Below are 19358 nucleotides of genomic sequence, written 5' to 3'. Positions count from 1 at the left end.
CCTTGGGCACAACAGAACGTATGTCCACACCAGTGGTGTGTTGGAGGCTGTATGCCCCGGTCTGGGCATAACGGTGCCTGCCAGGAGCACCGGGTACCATTCCTGTACGGTGCTCCGGAGGGCCCACCCGCTTGCCCTCCTTACCTGTATTTGAGCTCTTTGGTGCTTCCACGCACGCGCAAGGAGCATACGGCGCCTGCACGACACTCCGACAAGCATCTGGAGCGTCGTGGAGGCATTGCAGGAGGTAAGGATGCATGCATGCACTGTGCGCATGTGCGTGCTGCATGTGTTCATGTGGTGGACGCTGGGCCCCGTTACACCATATGGAGTATGGGGGATATATAATCATAACAACATTCCTTTTCTCAGAGCGTCAAGGACATCTTGTCCCGCACCTGGAGTGGCGTGACTGGGAGGCATCTCCAGTTGAGCTGGTGATTGATTGGATCATGTGATGGACATGTGGGTGCTGGGCAGGGACTTGAACCTTCACTTGTGTGGGGAAAACCTAGAAACTTTCAGATCTTGAAGAGTTACCACCATTGAATTAAAATACCTGCAGTATTAACGTAGGATTCTCGCCGCTCCCTGACGATAGGTGTGTTGTAAACTTTAAAGGGAGAATGTGGATCCCATCACGCAGGTCTTAGAAAAAGAGATATTTTTTTAAATAAAAAAACCAAAATGTCCTTTTAATAAGTCGTAGTCCCCAAACCCGTCGCTGTATGCAGAGGTTTACCCATTCTGTGGGTGTTGGCACACTATTGCATTGTCAAATCATTCATGGCCTTGTATTCTTCTACACTTGCCTGCAATAGAAAACAAAGAAAGGTTCTGACTTTTTGGTCTACAGAATCAGAGATAAGCACTTCAGTAAAAGACAGTTAGTCCAGTCCTTTGATTAGCGGATGTCTGTTGCTTCACCATCCCGACAGTGGTGGGATTCAAAAGTTTTTACTACCAGTTCTGTGGTGGTGGCTCGGTGGGCATGACTTGGTGGGCGTAGCAGAAGGATACTGCAAAATCCCCATTTCTTCCCAATCAGCTGGGACTTGGGAGGCAAAGAATAGATGGGGGCGGGGCCAGCCGGAGGTGGTATTTACCGATTCTCCAAACTGCACAAAATTTCCACTACCGGCTCTCTGGAACTGGTCAGAACCTGCTGAATACCACCTCTGCATCCCGGCATGAAAATGGCCACCAATGATGGCTTTATTAAGATCCCCTCATTTATGTTGTCAACTTGTAAAGCGTTGCCATGACTATTATCAGGTTGGCATTCGAGGGAGGATTCCATGCATGCCTTCGGCCAGAGTTGGATCTCATATTTCTACAATCTAGTTCGTGAATATGATCTATGACGCATGATAGAAGGGAGGAAATAGAGGGGTAAAGTTCAAACGCAATTAAGCGGAAACCAGTTTTGGCTCCGCAGGAGTACATGCCAGAATGTTGATCCTAATAAATGAATGTATTTCTTTTGAACTTTGTCTCGAGGCTTGTAAATTAATTAGATCATCTTCTGGGAACTACACAGATGTCTTTTTTTTTTTTTTTTACTTATTTATCAAATTTATTTGCCGCCCTTCTCACGCTTCAGGGGACTCTTATTCTAGCCTCCTTAGAATGGAGCCAGGAACTGGGTATGGCTAGTTGGGTTTGGCTAGTCTAGAGAAAAAGAGGACAAGGGGTGACATGATAGCAGTGTTCCAGTATTTGAGGGGCTGCCCCAAAGAAGAGGGGGTCAGTTTATTTTCCAAGGCACTGGAGGGCAGGCCAAGAAACAATAGTTGGAAACTAACAAAAGAGAGAAGGTACCTGGAATTAAGGAGAAACTTCCTAACAGTGAGGACAATTAATCCATGGAACAGAGCTTGCCTTCAGAAATCGTGGGCGCTCCATCACTGGAGGTTTTAAGAAGAGACTAGACAGCCATTTATCTGAAATAATATAGATCCTCCTGCTTGAGCAGGGGGCTGGACTAGAAGACCTCCAAGGTCCCTTCCAGCTCTGTTCCGTTCCATTCTATTCCTATTGCTCTGCTCTGCTCTACTCTACTGTATTCTGGACCCAGATTGTTAGGGGCAACATAGAAATACTACTTCTACGTTGCAAACCACTCGAAGCATGCTATGAAGTGCTATGGAATGGAATATAAACCTAAAAGCTTGTGACTATGCCTGCTTATCTTATAGCGCACCATGCTACTGACTTTGACAATCCCCTATTTACACTGTCCAATGAACAGTTTGGGGTTTTCAAGATGTTCCGTATCAGGTTTCTTACTCCCTGCTCCATTCAAAACCTCAGGACTTTGGCCTTGGTTTTACCTACAGTCTTCTGTATTTCCTTTATCGAGATGTTATATCTTCTCTGCCAGGCAAATTACTCTGACTTACCTCAAATGTGTTAAGCACGTGTTGGCAAACACCCATAAGGTCTTCCAGTCCCTTCTGGAACGTGTCTACAGCAGGTAGGCCTCCTGTGCGATCAGAGAAAAATCAAATTTATTTATATGATTTGTATGCTGCTGACATCATCAGGCTTTAAAAGGTAAAGGTTCTCCTCGCGCATGCCTGTTAGTCATTCCCGGCTCTAGGGGGCGGTGATCATCTCCATTTCAAAGCCGAAGAGCCAGTGCTGTCCGAAGACATCTCCGTGGTCATGTGGCTGGCATGACTAAATGCCAAAGGCACACAGAACGCTGTTCCCTTCCCACCAAAGGTGGTCCCTATTTTTCTACTTGCATTTTTTACGTGCTTTCGGAACTGCTAGGTTGGCAGAAGCTGGGACAAGTAACGGGAGCTCACTCAGTTACGCGGCGCTAGGGATCCAAAACACCGAACTGCTAACATTTCCGATTGACAAGCTGAGCGTCTTAGCCACTGAGCCACCGCATCCTATCAGACTTTAGGTGGCATCAATAAGATTGTCAAAATCATGAAATAGCAACATGAAATGCTGGGATCCATACAAATCCCCCAGGGCCCAAATAAGATAAAAATAACTTATCCTCCAATTCGTGCCTTTGCCTTGTAAATTAGTAATGTGAACAGTAATTATTAGGCTGCATTTTTTTTAAAAAAAAAAACAGTCTGCAATGAGCATGGAAGATCAGAAAAGGAGCTGAACTCCCTACATCTCCCACCAGCGGATCTCCTTGCTTGTTTAAGGTAAGATGGCAGCCACGTCAGTGCAAACGAATGCCATCCCTTCGGACTTACGTCATGCAAGGGGGTTCCGCCTTGATTGACTAGGATTATGTGTATTTTTTTAACCTCCCCTGCCTTGCAGTTTGTGCTGTCTATATATCCGTGATGGTGAATCTATGGCACGCGGAGCCATTTGTCAGGGCACGCGAGGCATTACCCTGTCAGCTGGCCAGCACACATGTGCGCGCTGGCCAGCTGACTTTGGCCTTCTTTTGAGGCCATTTTTCACCCTCCGGAGGGCAAAAAACCAGCCCTATGGGAAAACCGGAAGTTCAGGAACATACTTCCGGTTTGTTCATAGGGCTGGTTTTAGCCCTCCGGAGCGTTCCCTGAAGGCTCTGGAGGGCTAAAACTGGCCCTACAGACAAACCGGAAATGACTTCCAGTTTGCTCGTAGGGGTTTTTTCGCCCTCCTGAGCCTTGAGGGAAGCCTCCTGAAGGCTCTTGAATGCCCTGGAGTGTTAAAACTGACCCTACGAGCAAACCGGAAGTACGTTCCTGAAAGATCCTGAAGCCTCCGGAGGACCTCCGGGTAGGGGGAAGGCTGTTTTGACCCTCCACCGGCTCCTAAAAGCCTCTGGAGCCTGGGGAGGGCAAAAAAAACATGCCAAAAATGGGGGGGGGACGCTGATCGTGGGAGCATTCGCACTGGGGTGGTGCGCATAGCATTCTCTCACCTCTGCTCTGGATGCGGAAGTTGATTTTGCTTTCCGAGGGATGGGTGATGCTGTAACCACAAAACTCAACTTCAGGGCTGCAGGAAAAAGAAAGAGAAGACTGTGACAGAGGCAGAGGGGAGAACATCAAAGGATGTTCTCTGTTTGTCTGATGCTCTGAAAATCATACACCAGGAAAGGTTGGGCTCTACATTTAGTACTCAAATGGATATATGTTATCTAATATATATATATTTGGTGTATTCGGGTCTTTGCCCATGTGAGATAGATAGTATCTTGGCGACATTTCGACGAGGTCCCACTCGTCATCTTTTTTTTTTTTTTAATAAATGTTTTTTAATTTTAATTTAAAACAGGTACAGCATCTTTCTTTACATCTGTAGAAAATGTGTCAATCAATTACAGATAAGTTTTGGTACATCTCCTCCACAGTCAACCAACATAACTCATATTAACTCAAGCATTATTATATATCCATTTTCATTTAACTGTAATTATTATTTAGAAATATTAATAAAAGTAATAATCTTGAACAATAGCTGCCCACACCAGTGGGAAAAGAAAAAATCAAAGAAAAAAGGGGCAAATAAAAATAAAGATTAAAATAAAAAATAAAAATAATACAAAAAAAGACAAAAACGACAAGAGACAAGACAGGAAAACAAAACAAAACACAGGTGTCTATTATAAAAAAAAAAAAAGAAGAAGTTATCAACTGGTTACAACATGCTTTGGTGCTTCTCTTCCATTAACTCATATTAATTCAAATATCTTAACTCGGATATTTACCATATCAACATCATTATACCTCCAGTTTTAATTACTTATGGTTATTTAAATATCCTTCATCCTTAGCTATGCCAAAGAATTAATCCATAACACGTGCTGACAATTCATTTACTTATTTGTAAAATCCTCTATTATCATCAAATCCTCATGTCCTATATTAGCTGGACATCCATAATATTTAATTATATCATATATCATAACATTTTCCCAGTATTGATTAACATTTGATTGTATGTATTTTATTTAGTTTTTTTAATAGTGATAATTATTGTAGTTAATACTCTTTATGTATAATCTAAAAATGTTTTCTCATATCCAATTGTTAGTTATCATATCAACTCCACATTATATACATTACTATCAATATCAATTATTATTCAACTATATCTGTTACAAAAAAAAACAATTAGGTTTAGCTAGTTTTCAATTGTATTCTTCAATCTATCAGCCAGTTCCAAATTATATATATTACTATCCATATCAGTCATTATTCAGCTATATCTATTACACATTAAGGTAATCAGATTTAGCTAATTTTTGTGGGAAACTACCCCATAATTGGCTGGGTGAAATTAGCTGGGATCATTAGGATAGGATAGAATATCTATCTGGATCAAAGAATCCCAGTGAACATTTGCCAAGAGCCATATGGAAAAAACAGTCCTGGGAAAGCTTTTAGATAAGGAAGCCGAATTCATTTCGAGTGTCTATGTGAATAGCAATACACAGATACACACAGAGATGAGAGGCCTCTATTATCTGAGATATAAACACACAGAATTAGCCTTGCATCCTTTTGTCGCCTCGTGTAACAAATCAGTCACTCCCATATGCCTAATGTGATTTACAATTCCATACCTCCTCATTTCCCCTTATCAAAGAGTACCTTTTGTCCCTCCTCCCTGCCTTTCTGCCAGGATGTGTAATCAAGAAGTGATTTGTAACATACTGTGAGATCCTTTGTTTGTACTAACTGCTGACTAGCTTTCTTTGAACTTTCCTAATAAAAAGTGTTCTGGTTTAGCCAGAAACCGCCATTTTCACCCAGTCTGCAGTGTGCGTGTGTGTCTCATTGCCAAAGCAGCCTAGGAATTAGAAATTCGTGGAATGGTCCATCGGATTGTGAGTATGCTTGTATCATCAATGCAAGCTCACTCTCACAATTTTAAATTGCGTTCTTGCATCTGTCAGCCAGTGTCTCTCCAATAGCAAAATCTTCTCAAACCAATTGCCACACGTTGGATAAATTTACCAAATGTTTTCATAAGCAAATCCAGACAAAGATATTTTCGCACCTTTGGACTCTGAATGTCGGTGATGAAATAATAATGTTGTCCCGGGCTTGTAAAATTTTCCAAATTAACTTTAATTCTCAAGGGTGGATTTTCCATTCCTCCTGCACTCTGTCTCTTTAAATGAGTCTTCTTTATAGCTCCCCCCCTCCTTTCTTCCTCTGAGATAGACCAGACACCATTTCTCACATTTTCCATTTGTATTTCAGGAACATTTAAACATTCAACGATCTCAGTTTTTACTTCATATTTTAAAATCAGATGATCCAATTTTCTTTCCAGCCTTTGATAAGAGTCAAAAAGCTCTTTACATGTGGAAAAAAGAATCTGGAATGAAATCTTAGATGTATTATGAGACGCCATGATGTGTCGCAGTTAAAAATTGCAAGCTCTTTTTTTTTTCACAGACTTCGAAGCACTTTTCTTAATCTCTTGCAGGCTGTGCAATCTTATCTGATCGTAAACAGAGCCAAGTAATAAAGTAATAAAAATGTCGAATCGTGATGGGCTAATTAGTAGAAAATAAATTTTACGATCCACTTAAGGAGAGTCAGAGGGGGGAGGATGTCGAGGAGTTTCTTGAAGCATTTAAGAAGTAAAGTAGCCACCAGTCATAAATCCATTAAAAAAAAAAATTCGCCGCTAAGTTTTCCTATTCTTTGGTTTCAGTTAGTTTAAGCTTCTAACGCGGACAGTCTCTCTTGGATAATAAAATCAGCTTACCAGATGACATCACTTCTACCATTCTTAGGGGCAACCTGCAGTTTCAGTTAGCCCGCAGCTAATCCAGAAAGGAATTGGCACAAGGAGTTAATACCCCCCCCAGAGACTTGCGGGTGTCTCTGAGGTCCTGGGTCTCTCCTCACCTTCACTGTTGTCTCCGGGACAGCTAGAGTTCAAAGAACCCGTCCAAAAATCCTTCGGTATAGAGGAATTTCAGGAGTAGCCTGAAACTCCATCTTCTCACTGCTAAGCCCCGCCTTCTTTCCCCACTCGTCATCTTCAGGCTGGTGTCTTCGGCCTCGTGCATGTGCGAGCAAAGCGTGATCGGAAGTTGCAGCACAGGACTCAAGATATCACTACAATAGAGCTCAGGAGGTCATCACACACCCCATTACCCAGGTCATTACAACACAAAAGAACAATAGGCACACAGCCACACAGGAGGTTACAAAACAGCTGACTAATCTGCAAACATCAACTTCATCAACTAATCAAGATGTTACAACACAGCCAACCAATCTGCTTGCAGCAACAGAACCAGCACTCCACACACCCCTACCAGTATTTATAGAGGGATGGCAGCACCGATCACGCTTTGCTCGCACAGCCTGAAGATGACAAGTGGGATCTTGTCGAAACATCGCCAAGATACTCTCAATCTCACACGGGAAAAGATCCGAATACACCAAAACCTGCATGCATGCATGCATGCATACATACATACATACATACATACATATATATATATATATATATATATATATATATACACACACACATACATACACACACATACATACACACACACATATATATAATATATATGTTGTATTTGTGCTGATAAATAAAGGGAGACTAGTATAGATCTATTTCAAGCTATTTAGTTCTCATCAGCTAGCCATACCCTTACTGGGAATCGAACCTGTGCTGTAAGGGAATGGCTAGCTGATGAGAGCTAAATAGCTTGAAATAGATCTATACTAGTCTCCCTTTATTTATTTATCAGCACAAATACAACAAATGTAACAAAAAGGCAACAGTAAAAATATATTTTCACAGCCCTATATATATATATATGCTGTTCATATTACTAACATATGTGTGTGTGTGTGTTGCCAAAGCGCTTGTCTGACAGGAAGCCTCTGAAAGGGGACTTATTTCCCCCTACTCCCATGCCCATCATCCCTGTCCTCTCTCTTCCCCCTCCCATGAGCTCCTCTTTCCCGCCCAGTCTATGATCCTGGCACTTTGCCCCAAACCCATCAGGCGTTTCTTCATTGATCCATTGGAAGGTGAATGTCACGGGAGGAAGCTGCAAAGGAACTGACATCACATACAATTGCCGCTCTAGAATGCCTCACTCGTTCTCCTTAACGGCCCAGGCTATCACTTCACCCTGCCATGATATCACAAACAATTGCAGCTCTAGGACACCGCACTTGCTCTTCTTAACGGCCCAGGCATTCCAGAGTTATGCTGGAACACACACACACACACACAGACACACTCCAGGGGTATCCCTCTCTCTCCCCATCCCCCAGGATCTGTTTCCAGAGGGTAAATCCTCTGTGTACCAAATTTGGTTGAAAAATAAATAAATAAAATAAAATAAGAAGTTATATGCTTCTAATCAAGAGGAGAAGCAATCTAGAACTAAGGAGAAGTTTCCTGACAGTTAGAACAATTAACCAGCTATTTTAAAGAGTTGTAAAGTGGCGTTATAGGACTGGCCCTGTATCCTTTGAAGCTTTTTGTCTTGGAAAAATAGTTCTCCTTCCGAATAAGAAAAGTTGGGATCCACCCTGCAACAGAACCTTACACTCACTTTTTCATAATCATGTATCTCAAAGAATTGCCAAGTGTGTGATCTTCATTGTTGAGCACAAACGTGACACAGCTCTTATCCGACCCCTCAGCTCGTACCTACAGACAGAGGAAGAGAAATAACATCAGAAGCTGGAAGGTAAAATTTCTAGGTTCTATCATATCTCACTCAAGACCTAAAATGGACACCTGACATCAAAGACATCAACAAAAAAACACAACAAAGAATGCTCTTTATGCGCCAACTCAGGAAGTTCAAACTGCCCAAGGAGCTGCTGATTCAGTTCTACAGAGGAATTATTGAGTCTGTCATCTCCACCTCCATAACTGTCTGGTTTGGCTCTGCAACCCAATAAGACAGACAGAGACTTCAGAGGATAATTAGAAGTGCAGAAAAAACAATGGCTACCAACCTGCCTTCCATTGAGGACTGTACACTGCATGAGTCAAAAAGAGGGCCGTGAAAATATCTACAGACCCCTCGCATCCTGGACATATATTGTTTCAACTTCTACCCTCATAACGACGCTATAGGGCACTGCACACCAGAACAACTAGACACGAGGACAGTTTTCCCCCGAATGCCATCACTCTGCTAAACAAATAATTCCCTCAACACTGTCAAACTATTTACTAAGGCTGCATTACTATTAATCTTCTCATCATTCCTATTACCCACTTACCATTGTATGATTGTAACTTATGTAGCTTGTATCCTTACGATCTATATTGATTGTTTCCTAGTATGATTTGATTGCTTATTTGTACCCTATACTATCATTATGTGCTGTACCTTATGATTCATGACATTCATGTATTTTTATTCTCCTTATGTACACTGGGAGCATATGTCCCAAAGACAAATTCCTTGTGTGTCCAATCACACTTGGCCAATAAAAAATTCTGTTCTGTTTTATTCTATTCTATTATAAAAGATGGGGTTTCTTTGGGCAAAAATGGCTTGAGAGCAGTACACCAGTATTAGAGGGTAGAATACCCTTCCTTTCTTCTACTTATTCTCTATATCCATCCATCCTTTCCCCAGCTATTGTAGCCATAGATAGGTAGGTAGGTAGGTAGGTAGGCAGCCGGGGGGGGGGGGGACAGACAGACAGACACATACAGAGATTAGATGATAGATAGATAGATAGATAGATAGGTAGGTAGGTAGGTAGGTAGGTAGGTAGGTAGGTAGGTAGGTAGATAGATAGATAGATAGATACAGACAGACAGACAGACAGACAGACATAGACAGACAGAGATTAGATAAATAGATAGATAGATAGATAGATAGATAGATAGATAATAGAGAGAGAGAAAGAGAAATACTGCAGCAATTTCCACTAATTATAATTAATGGGTGGTTGCTGATTTGCTTTAGGCTTAACCTGCTGGATTTCTGCCTGCTAGCCTAGAAGAACGCTGCCCACCTCCCTGCGGCCAGCCTTACCATCTGCAGCACGCGCGGCTGCTGCTTCTCTTCGTCTCCCATCTTTCCCGCATGCGCAGGAGCATAGGGGATGCCGGGAGTCGTAGTCTCCAAGTCAGGAAACCACTCCCCCCCCCTTCTTCTTTTCAAACAAGAAGCGTTCCTGGGAAAACGCCTCTGTAATGAAGGGGTTAAAACGCCTCCCGGCCGCCAGTTTCCTTACTTCCTCCCCATCGTCCAATCGGTAGCTACTTCCGCCTTTCACACGCATTCCCTCCGCGCGAAAGAACTTTGCTTCCCAGCAAGCATCTCGGCTCCTGCCTTCGGTCCTCCGTCTCTTGCGGCCGGACTCGGTTTCCCAGAAGCCTTGGCAGCTTTGCGGCGGAAGCTCACGTGGCCTTGGTTTTCTTCGGCGAGAGACGCGACGGAGAGCCGAGGGAGGGGAGCGAAACGAAACGGGCTCCCGGTGGGCGCCCAGCGAGGTAAGGATGGGGCGCTGCCTTCCGCGTCTGCGCCTGGCCGGAGCCGGGGGGAACGGACGGTGGGGGTCTCGCCGGGGGTCTCCGCTCCGCTGGGCCGCTTTCAAGCCCTCCTGCCGCCCCCGGAGGAGGCAGCAACGGTCGGCAGGTCGACGCCCTGTCGCCATGGCAACGCTGGGGAGGCGTACCCCCCCCAAGACCACACTTTGCCCCCTAACAACCTCCCTGCAAAGTAGGACGCCCACCCCGTTTAATTCCTGTGTCCGACGAAGGGCTTGAACCCAGATCCTCCCCCCGCCCTTGAGGGGTCTCTCTTCTCCGTCCTTTCAGCCTCCAATGGCACTCAGGCTGGCTTGGCACAAGGGCCGGAGGGCCGACCTGGGTTTTTTCCTATTACTATTACTATTATTGTGTGGTTAATCTTTGGTGAGATTCACAGCCTTTGGATTATTATTATTATTAAACATGAAACTCAGCCAACTGAACATGTATTACAAATACCAGTGACTGGTGCTAATAGTTGATACGGTTTGCTGCCAGCGTCCTAAGTATCAACCAAGTACCTTCTTAAAATATAAGATGTTCCGAGTAGCGCAGTTTTTTGCAGTTCCTCTGGTGTTATTGCAGGAAGCTGCAATTTGTGGATGTATCTTGTAAAATTCTTGGACATGGTGCCAAGTGCCCTGATGACAGTGGGTATCACTGTGACATGCTTCATCCATAGCCGTGTCGTTTCGATGGCCAGGTCGCGATATTTCATGATTTTTTCTAGTTCTTTTTCTTTGACTCTGGCACTTCCAGGAACAGCAATATATTATTATTATTATTATGTGATTAACCTTTGGTGAGATTCACAGCCTTTGGGGCTGGTTGGTAGCTCAACAGCTCGAGTCCTAACCAAGGACCTAGGAACAGTTAAGGTAATGTCGGAAATTATAATCTGTTCCAAGTAGGGTGGGTTTTTTTTAGAATCAGAATGTTCAAGTCTGATAAATTTTAAATTTCCAAATAGCGAGGCAGCCCTTTAGGTATTGCTTCAAGGACTCCAATTACAATTGCGACAACACACGATTTCTTTTTCCACAATTGCTCCACTTCAATTTGCAAGTCCCAGTACTTTGTGATTTTTTCTTGCTGTTTATCTTCAATTTGTGCATCTCTTGGTATTGCAATGTCAATGAACCATATTTTTGTCTTTTCAACTATTGTTATATCAGGTGTGTTGTGGGCCAAGTGCCTGTCAGTCTGAATTCTGAAGTCCCACAAGATCTTGACTTTCTCATTCCCTAAAACCTTCTCAACCTGATGGTCCCAGTGGGTTTTTGCTGTACTCAAATCCAAACTTTTGGCACAATTTCCAGTCAATGATCTTAGCAATTCGGTCGTGGCGTTGTATGTAGTCAGTTTGTGAAATTTTGCTGCAGCCGCTGATCAAGTGGTCGACTGTCTCATCTTTCTCATTACAGAGGCGACATTTGCTGTTGGTGGTAACATGTTGAATTTTTGCCTTCATATAGTTTGTGGCTAAGACTTGTTCTTGAGCTGCCAAAATAAAGCCTTCTGTTTCTTTTTTCAGTGCTCCTGATCTTAACAAGTTCCAAGTTAGCTTTTGGTCAGCTTTGCCTTCAATACTTTTCAAGTATTGGCTATGCATAACTTTGTTTTTCCAATTTTCAGCTCGCTTCTCAATTACTTCTTTCTTATTTTCAGCTTTTGACTTAGTTGTCTTTAAAAGGCCTCCTTTATTTACTTCCTTAATCATTGGTTCTTCACTTTTCTGGATGTAATCATATAAGCTGTGTTTTTCTTTTTCCACAGTCCATTTTACTTGTAGGAGTCCTCGACCACCCTCTGCTCTTGGTAGATATAATCGGTCAACATCACTTTTAGGGTGCAAAGCATGATTCATTGTCATAAGCTTCCTTGTTTTTCTGTCCAAATTGTCCAACTCCATCTGCGTCCAGTCAATTATTCCTGCAGAGTATCGAATCACAGGTATAGCCCAGGTATTTATGGCTTTTATGATGTTTCCTCCATTCAATTTGGACTTTAATATCTTGCGAATTCGTCGAATGTACTTGGCTGAAATTAATTCCTTGACTTTATTATGCATTAAGTCAGAGGCCTCTAAAATACTTGTAGCCTTCTTCTGGTTTTACTGCCTTTATCATTTCTTCATTCTCAAATTCTATTCCATCATCTTCTATGACCTTGCCTGCTTTGGTTGCCATTGTTGCACATTTGTCAATTCCAAACTGCATACCAATGTCTTGGCTAAATTCTTTTGTGCTTTCAGTTAATAAATTCAGTTCAGCTTTTGTTTTACCAAACAGCTTCAAATCATCCATGTACACCAAGTGTGAAATTTTCAGTCCTTTCTTTTATTATTGTTATTATAATTATTATATTTTTCTATTATTATTACTCTATTATTTTTCTATTATTATCTATTATTATATACTTTATTCATTAAACATGAAACTCCATCAACTGAACATTCAAAAATATATCACAAATACCATTGACTTTTGCTGATGGTTGATAAGGGTTGCTGCCAGCCTCCTAGGTATCAGCCAAGTACCACGTTGTTGTTGTTGTTTGTTGATTTATGTGACTTTTATAAATTTTTAAAATTGCTCGAGGCGGCGAACATCCATACAGTTTGATCTTCGTGTTTTCCCCACCACCAGAAACCTAGGAAGTGAGTTGGGATGTTGGTATTGCAATTTTATCCCACTATATGGGATATATAGTGGGATAAAAATGTAGATATATCCCTATCTAGATATATCTGTATATTCATATGTATATCTAAAAATGTATCCATTTCTAGATATCCATATCATCATTTTATCATCTGTCCATACTTATCTGCCTATACCATTTATCATCCGCATCTATCTCTCCCTCTCTCTCCCTGTCTACTTTATCTATCTGATCTCTCCATCTCTCCCTCCCTCTTCCCCTCTTTCCTTTATCATGTATCTCTCTCCCATCACTCAGGCCAGCAAGCATGCCTACTGCTACTGCCTCCCATTTTCTCCTCAACAACCATGTGTGGTGGGCTAAGTCTGAGTAGTTGGCACCTAATTGCCCCAGCTGGCTTTCATGCCTGAGAGTTTCTCCTGGTTTTGCAGCCAGCACCTGAACTCCTACACCAAGCTACCTCTCTGGATTGTTATTGGGGTCTCTTTATCCCTCAGGCCCAGCTCTTTCTCCCCAAAGTGTTTTGATCCTTGTTATTCAGCATCCATTCTGGTTAGGAAGGGATGAGAGGCCACTCGGATGTCCCACCCCTGTAAGCCAGCCTGGAAAGTCACAGTGGATTTATTTACTTATAAGTGGAATAAAGGATGTAATAATAACAAATTGGATCCCAGAAGAAAGTGGCAATCCTGGCTCTTCACTCAGGCCTTTGGGGGAAGGAGTCCATGGTCCATACTATCTTTCATTCTTCTACTGTATTTAATTTGTCTTTTCCACTTCCTTTCAGAGTCGTGGCGTACAGGTGACATATAAGTTTAATAATAAATTATGCATCGATTCTTTTATCTTTTAATCAGAAAGTAACTACAACTGAAGTATGGCATATTTAAGACAGTTGACCTAAAGCAATTACCTACAATGTTCCCAATGACTTCCAGGTTTGTTTTTTGGGAGGAGGTCAGTTGTGGCATTTTGCACAACGGGAGAAAGTTGATGTCTGTACAGAAAGTCTTGTAGTCAAGTCTGACCTGGGGGAGGGAAGGAAAGTTATTTTTTTTTCAGGCTATCTAGATCTATTCAGTAAGGATGTGATTTTAAGCGATCCTACTGCAAGCTTTATGGAAAAGGTGGTTGAATATGGGGGTGGGGGTAGGATCAAAAGCACACCCTTGAGGGAAGAAGAGCAGAATTTGCAATTTCTTGCAGTTTTTTTTCACTGAGATAAGAGGGACGGATATAGATTGATTAAAATACCCTGTTTCCCTGAAAATAAGACGTCCCCGGATAATAAGCCCAATTGGGCTTTTAAGTACACGGGCTAAAAGAAGCCCTCCCCAAAAATAGCAATAGCAATAGCAGTTAGACTTATATACCGCTTCATAGGGCTTTCAGCCCTCTCTAAGTGGTTTACAGAGTCAGCATATTGCCCCCAACAACAATCCGGGTCCTCATTTTACCCACCTCGGAAGGATGGAAGGCTGAGTCAACCCTGAGCCGGTGAGATTTGAACAGCCAAACTGCAGAACTGCAGTCAGCTGAAGTAGCCTGCAGTGCTGCATTTAACCACTGCTCCACCTCGGCTCTTCAAATATTGCAACACAGCAGCAGCCATGGGGTGACCACGCTCACCACCTCCTGCTCCTCAAAAATAATAAGACCTCTCTGAAAATAGGGCCAAGCACTTACACTATATTGCCAAAAGTATTCGCTCACCCATCCAAATAATCAGATTCAGTTGGGAGCGAATACTTTTGGCAATATAGTGTATTTCGGGGTCAAAAGAAAATAAGACCCTGTCTTATTTTGGAGAAAACAATGTGGTAGTGAGGTCATATTCCTCCCTGTATTTTTGGGGACAGAGAGATCGCAGGGAAAGTTTTTTTTTTTCCCCTTTGAAAGAGTCAGCTAGGAATTATTTAGGAAAGTTTGCAACAATCAAGGAACAACAACATTGCTTCTTTTGTTCCACAGAGTGAATAGTGTTTTATTTAAATAAGGAGACAATCTGGAGCAAAGTTTGGCCCTCGGGTTGGGTATAAAATGAAAGTGAATAAAACTAGCAATGTAGGGAAGGCATCAAAAAAGTTTGGTCAAAGTAGGGGAAGGAAAAATCTTTTTTTTTTCTTTTTTTGCTTAGTCACCTTGAGCAACAGGGATCTAAGACTACAACGATGGCCTTCTAACTCCCTTCCAGAAATGTAGGCCCCCCAAAAGTAGAAGATAAATGGAACACAGCTTTGCTCAACATTTACAGGGCAACGGCAACAATTTTAAATATGTGAGATATTGTTGCGCAAACAGGGCTCTGATCTATTACATTGGGAAGCCCGAGAAAGCCAAGCATTTGGACGACATGTGTAAGAACTGATCTTGTGGTTCCTGAGCCTGTTGTAATGCTGTTATCTTTTAGGAAGGAACTGGAAAGGGGAATGGAAGCTGATAGTGCCGTATAACTCTTTCACTGCTTCACTCTCACTCTCACTCTCACACACACACACACACACACACACACACACACACACCTGTATTTCTTCTGTTGTAATGCCTTGTTCTGTAGCAGAATAAGATTTGGCCACACAAGAGTTTGAATTAATTATAACATGTTAAGGAAGTGAGGGTAAATCTCTGGTTAATCAAAGTTTCAAAGATCTGGAAATCTACATTCTGTGACTTTAACTGCAGTAATATATCTCTCCCGTGCGTGGCTGTACCTTGAATTGAATTACCCTGTGGAATTGAGAGATTAAGATATTTTTTTTCTTGCATGATTTTAGATCTGATAAGCCCCCTAGGAACTCTGCATTCATTTCATGGTATGATAGACTGCAAACAGACCCTGGGAGAGCCATTTTCCTGGGTAATATAACTTCACGTCCTAAGATTTTAAATGTGATGGGAGATAACCACCAAGTCCCTATTAGGGAATTTGTACATATTGTTATTCCCAAAACTGAGCATCTGCCTTATGGCAGTGGCCCTCAGCCTTTTGGGTACCAGGGACCGGTTCCATGGAGAGAGCTTTTTCCACAGATCAGAGGGAGCATGGTTTTGTGGGCTGCCTGAATCCTGTGGATGGGGCTGTGCCAGTCCAAGGACCAGGGGTAGGGGACCTCTGTTGATTATCTCTTATATTTCCCTGTCCAGCTAAACAGGCCCAAGGCCCTAACATTCTGCTGGCCCTTTTAGGACAAAGATAACTATAACTATTGTTGCTCTAGTTATGTTGTTATGGATGTTTTGTAGTCATCACAGCCACAACATCAAAGAACCAACACTTGAGGAACGTGGCAGTCAGTTTTAATGGGAATTCCTCCCATTAACATGAAGAAATACTCTGTATTAATACTCAGGGAACACTGGCTAGATGAGCTTGCATCTTGCCCTGCGTAAATCTCATGTAATGGCCAATGGCTAAAGTTGTCCTTTAAAGCAATATGGCGGCTGCTCTTAGATTACTTGAAGGAAGGATCTGACCTCTTGCAGAGAACACGGATTTTCAGTGCTGCTGTTACTACTAATGCCATGGCATGTAACCAAAACAGACCAAGTGAAAAGCAGCTGTTAGGACATTGCCCTACACTTTGATCCCTGGCCTGCATTTCAGAGGAAGCAGCTGCCTGTTTAATTATCTGCTTCCTTTCCTCTCCTCTCTACTTATTCCGGCAATGCAATGTATCCTGCAAGACCTGTTAATTTGGGTCTGTGTGCCGGTAGTCCTCGATTTACGCCCACAATTGAGCCCCAACGTTTCTGTTGCTAAGCAGAACGGTAGTTAAGTGAGTTTTGCCCCATTTCCTGCCACAGTTAAACAAGTCTCTGCAGTTGTCGGGAGAATCTGGCTTCCCCATTGACTTGGCTGGTCAGAAGGTCGCTCAAGGTGATCACACAACTCCGGGACATTGCAACCGTCATAAATATGAACTGATTGCAAAGCATCTGAATTTTGATATGGTATCTAACCGTGGAGATGCTGCAACAGTTGTAAGTGGGGGGGGGTCACTTTTTCCCATGCTGTTGTAACTTTTGACGGTCACTAAATGAATGATGATAAGTCAAGGGCTACCTGTATCTTTTGGGAGTGCATATGTTTTAGATGACAGGAATTTACAAGTCCCTGCTAAGGACAAAAGCGTATTTAAATTGGGATTTAAACATTTTAGCAACCGGTTCTCTACCCAGTTACTAGGTGGGCATGGCTACAGTGGTTATTTATTTATTATTTATTAGACTTATATACCGCTTCATAGGGCTTTCAGCCCTCTCTAAGCGGTTTACAGATTTTTAGCAAATTGAGTCAGCAAATTGCCCCCACAGTCTGGGTCCTCATTTCACCCACCTCGGAAGGATCGAAGGCTGAGTCAACCTCGAGCCGGTGAGATTTGAACCGCTGAACTGCAGATAACAGTCAGCTGAAGTGGCCTGCAGTACTGCACCCTAACCACTGTGCCACCTTGGCTCCTGGTTGTGGCCTACTTGGTCTCCACCACCAGGAGACCAAAAATGCCCCTCCCAACCTCTGGAGGCTTTCCTCGAGCCTCTGGGTGGGTGAAAATGGCCTCCCCCGTGTTCTGGAAGCCAGAAACAGGCTCGTTTCCAGAATTCCGGTAGGCCCGTTTTTCGCTCTCCCAGAGCCTCCACGTAGACACTGCACTTACCTGGCATCCAAAACGGGCTGCGTGGAGACTCCTGGGAGGGGAAGCCCAGAGCGGGTGGGGTCAGTCCTTGCAACTATGGTTTGGTGAACCAGATTAAAATAAACATCCGGTTCGCTGGAATCGGATCCGAACCGGCTGAATTCCTAGCCCTGTGTTGATTATGGTTGAACAGGACTCTGCTTTTCCATGGATTTTGAAAAGGGGGAAACTTTTTTCCCCACATAGAATTTCTACATCGGGTTGTTTTTGCCTTTTTCCAGCTGTATACAGGATAGGGGCACAGACTGTGTTGTGCTGCGGTGGCCCTGCTTTGATCTGTGGAGAAGCACCTTCATTCTGTGTCTCTTGTCCTTTGCAGCCAGCCTCCAGCTATGGCGATCCTATTTGCGGTTGTAGCCAGGGGCTCCACCATCCTGGCCAAGCATGCATGGTGCGGAGGGAATTTCCTGGAGGTTACAGAGCAGATCCTGGCCAAGATACCGTCGGAAAACAACAAGCTCACCTACTCGCACGGAAAGTGAGTATATTCTGGGGAGGGAAGGAAAACAAAAAATGAATGGAAAGCAATAACAGGGGATGGCAGGGAATGTTGTAGGTACCATCCCCTAGGGAGATACACATGGTGGGATCCAAAAGAAGGGCCTTCTCGGTGGTGGCTCCCTCTCTCTGGAACCTCATTCCCCCAGAGGTTAGACTGGCCCCCACTCTAATACTGTTACGGAAGGCACTGAAGACCTGATTCTGCCATCGGGCCTGGGGAACCCAGAGCAGGATGGAGCCCGTTAAATGGCTCGTGTGAGGTGCTGTCGCTGGGGTGGAGGGTGATTTTATTGTATTAATTTATTACTATATGACTCTTATTAGTTTTAATATTTTTATATGAGGTTTTATATTCTGTAAGCCACCTTGAGTGGCCATGTGCGAATAGGCGGCAATATTAATTCCCTAAATAAATACGTAAATAACGGGATGAAATGAAAAGAGCCATTTGGCTGCTGGACTGGGGAAAAGAGCAGGAAAGAAAAGGGTTAGCATTCCCATTTCAACTGATGTGCAAATAACCTTGGAATGCTTATACCACTACTCCGCAAATGTATTCGGTGTCTTTGTTCTCCCCTCAGTTACCTGTTCCACTATATCTGTCAGGACCGGATTATATACCTCTGCATCACAGATGATGTAAGTACTGGGAAAGCTACAGTGGGGAATTGCAAAATTGGTAAAATTTGCACGCTTTAAAGGTGGGTTGCTGGAAGCGGGCAAATACAGAGGTATACCCTTGGGCTATGGCTGTGCCAAAAAGGCTTGCTTTTGGCTTTTGTATCCTTTTGTTTTGATAAGCATATTTCCTTCCAAGAAACAATGCTGTATGTATGTTGTATGTTTATTACACTTGTATGCCGCCCTATTCCCGAGGGACTCAGGGCGGCTAACAAACAAGGTGGGGAGGGGGGAAATACAAAAACAAACAAAGACAAAAACAAAGACAAAAAACAGCTTAAAAACAACATCACAGTCGCAACAATTCAAGTGGGGCTGGGAACTCATCAGCCCCAGGCCTGCCGGAAC

The 19358-nt window shown here is 43.1% G+C and overlaps 2 protein-coding genes across 2 annotated transcripts; one reads left to right on the top strand and one right to left on the bottom strand.

Moving 5' to 3' along the window:
* Nucleotides 1-255: 255 nt before the first annotated feature.
* LOC116523298 (DNA-directed RNA polymerases I and III subunit RPAC2-like) lies at nucleotides 256-10136 on the bottom strand. The gene is made up of 5 exons (XM_032238403.1): nucleotides 9971-10136; nucleotides 8522-8619; nucleotides 3893-3969; nucleotides 2403-2485; nucleotides 256-812 (listed from the first exon to the last, which is right to left on the bottom strand). The coding sequence occupies exons 1-5, from the start codon at nucleotides 10010-10012 to the stop codon at nucleotides 765-767; spliced, it is 348 nt and encodes a 115-aa protein (XP_032094294.1). The 5' UTR covers nucleotides 10013-10136; the 3' UTR covers nucleotides 256-764.
* Nucleotides 10137-10221: 85 nt separating this feature from the next.
* On the top strand, nucleotides 10222-19065 carry LOC116523299 (vesicle-associated membrane protein 7-like). The gene is made up of 3 exons (XM_032238404.1): nucleotides 10222-10431; nucleotides 18148-18306; nucleotides 18911-19065. The coding sequence occupies exons 2-3, from the start codon at nucleotides 18161-18163 to the stop codon at nucleotides 19026-19028; spliced, it is 264 nt and encodes an 87-aa protein (XP_032094295.1). The 5' UTR covers nucleotides 10222-10431; nucleotides 18148-18160; the 3' UTR covers nucleotides 19029-19065.
* The last annotated feature ends 293 nt before the right edge of the window (nucleotides 19066-19358 follow it).

The sequence above is a fragment of the Thamnophis elegans genome, unplaced genomic scaffold, assembly GCF_009769535.1.
Source record: "Thamnophis elegans isolate rThaEle1 unplaced genomic scaffold, rThaEle1.pri scaffold_156_arrow_ctg1, whole genome shotgun sequence".
Taxonomy (NCBI): domain Eukaryota; kingdom Metazoa; phylum Chordata; class Lepidosauria; order Squamata; family Colubridae; genus Thamnophis; species Thamnophis elegans.
This window is presented reverse-complemented; position numbering and strand designations above follow the sequence as displayed.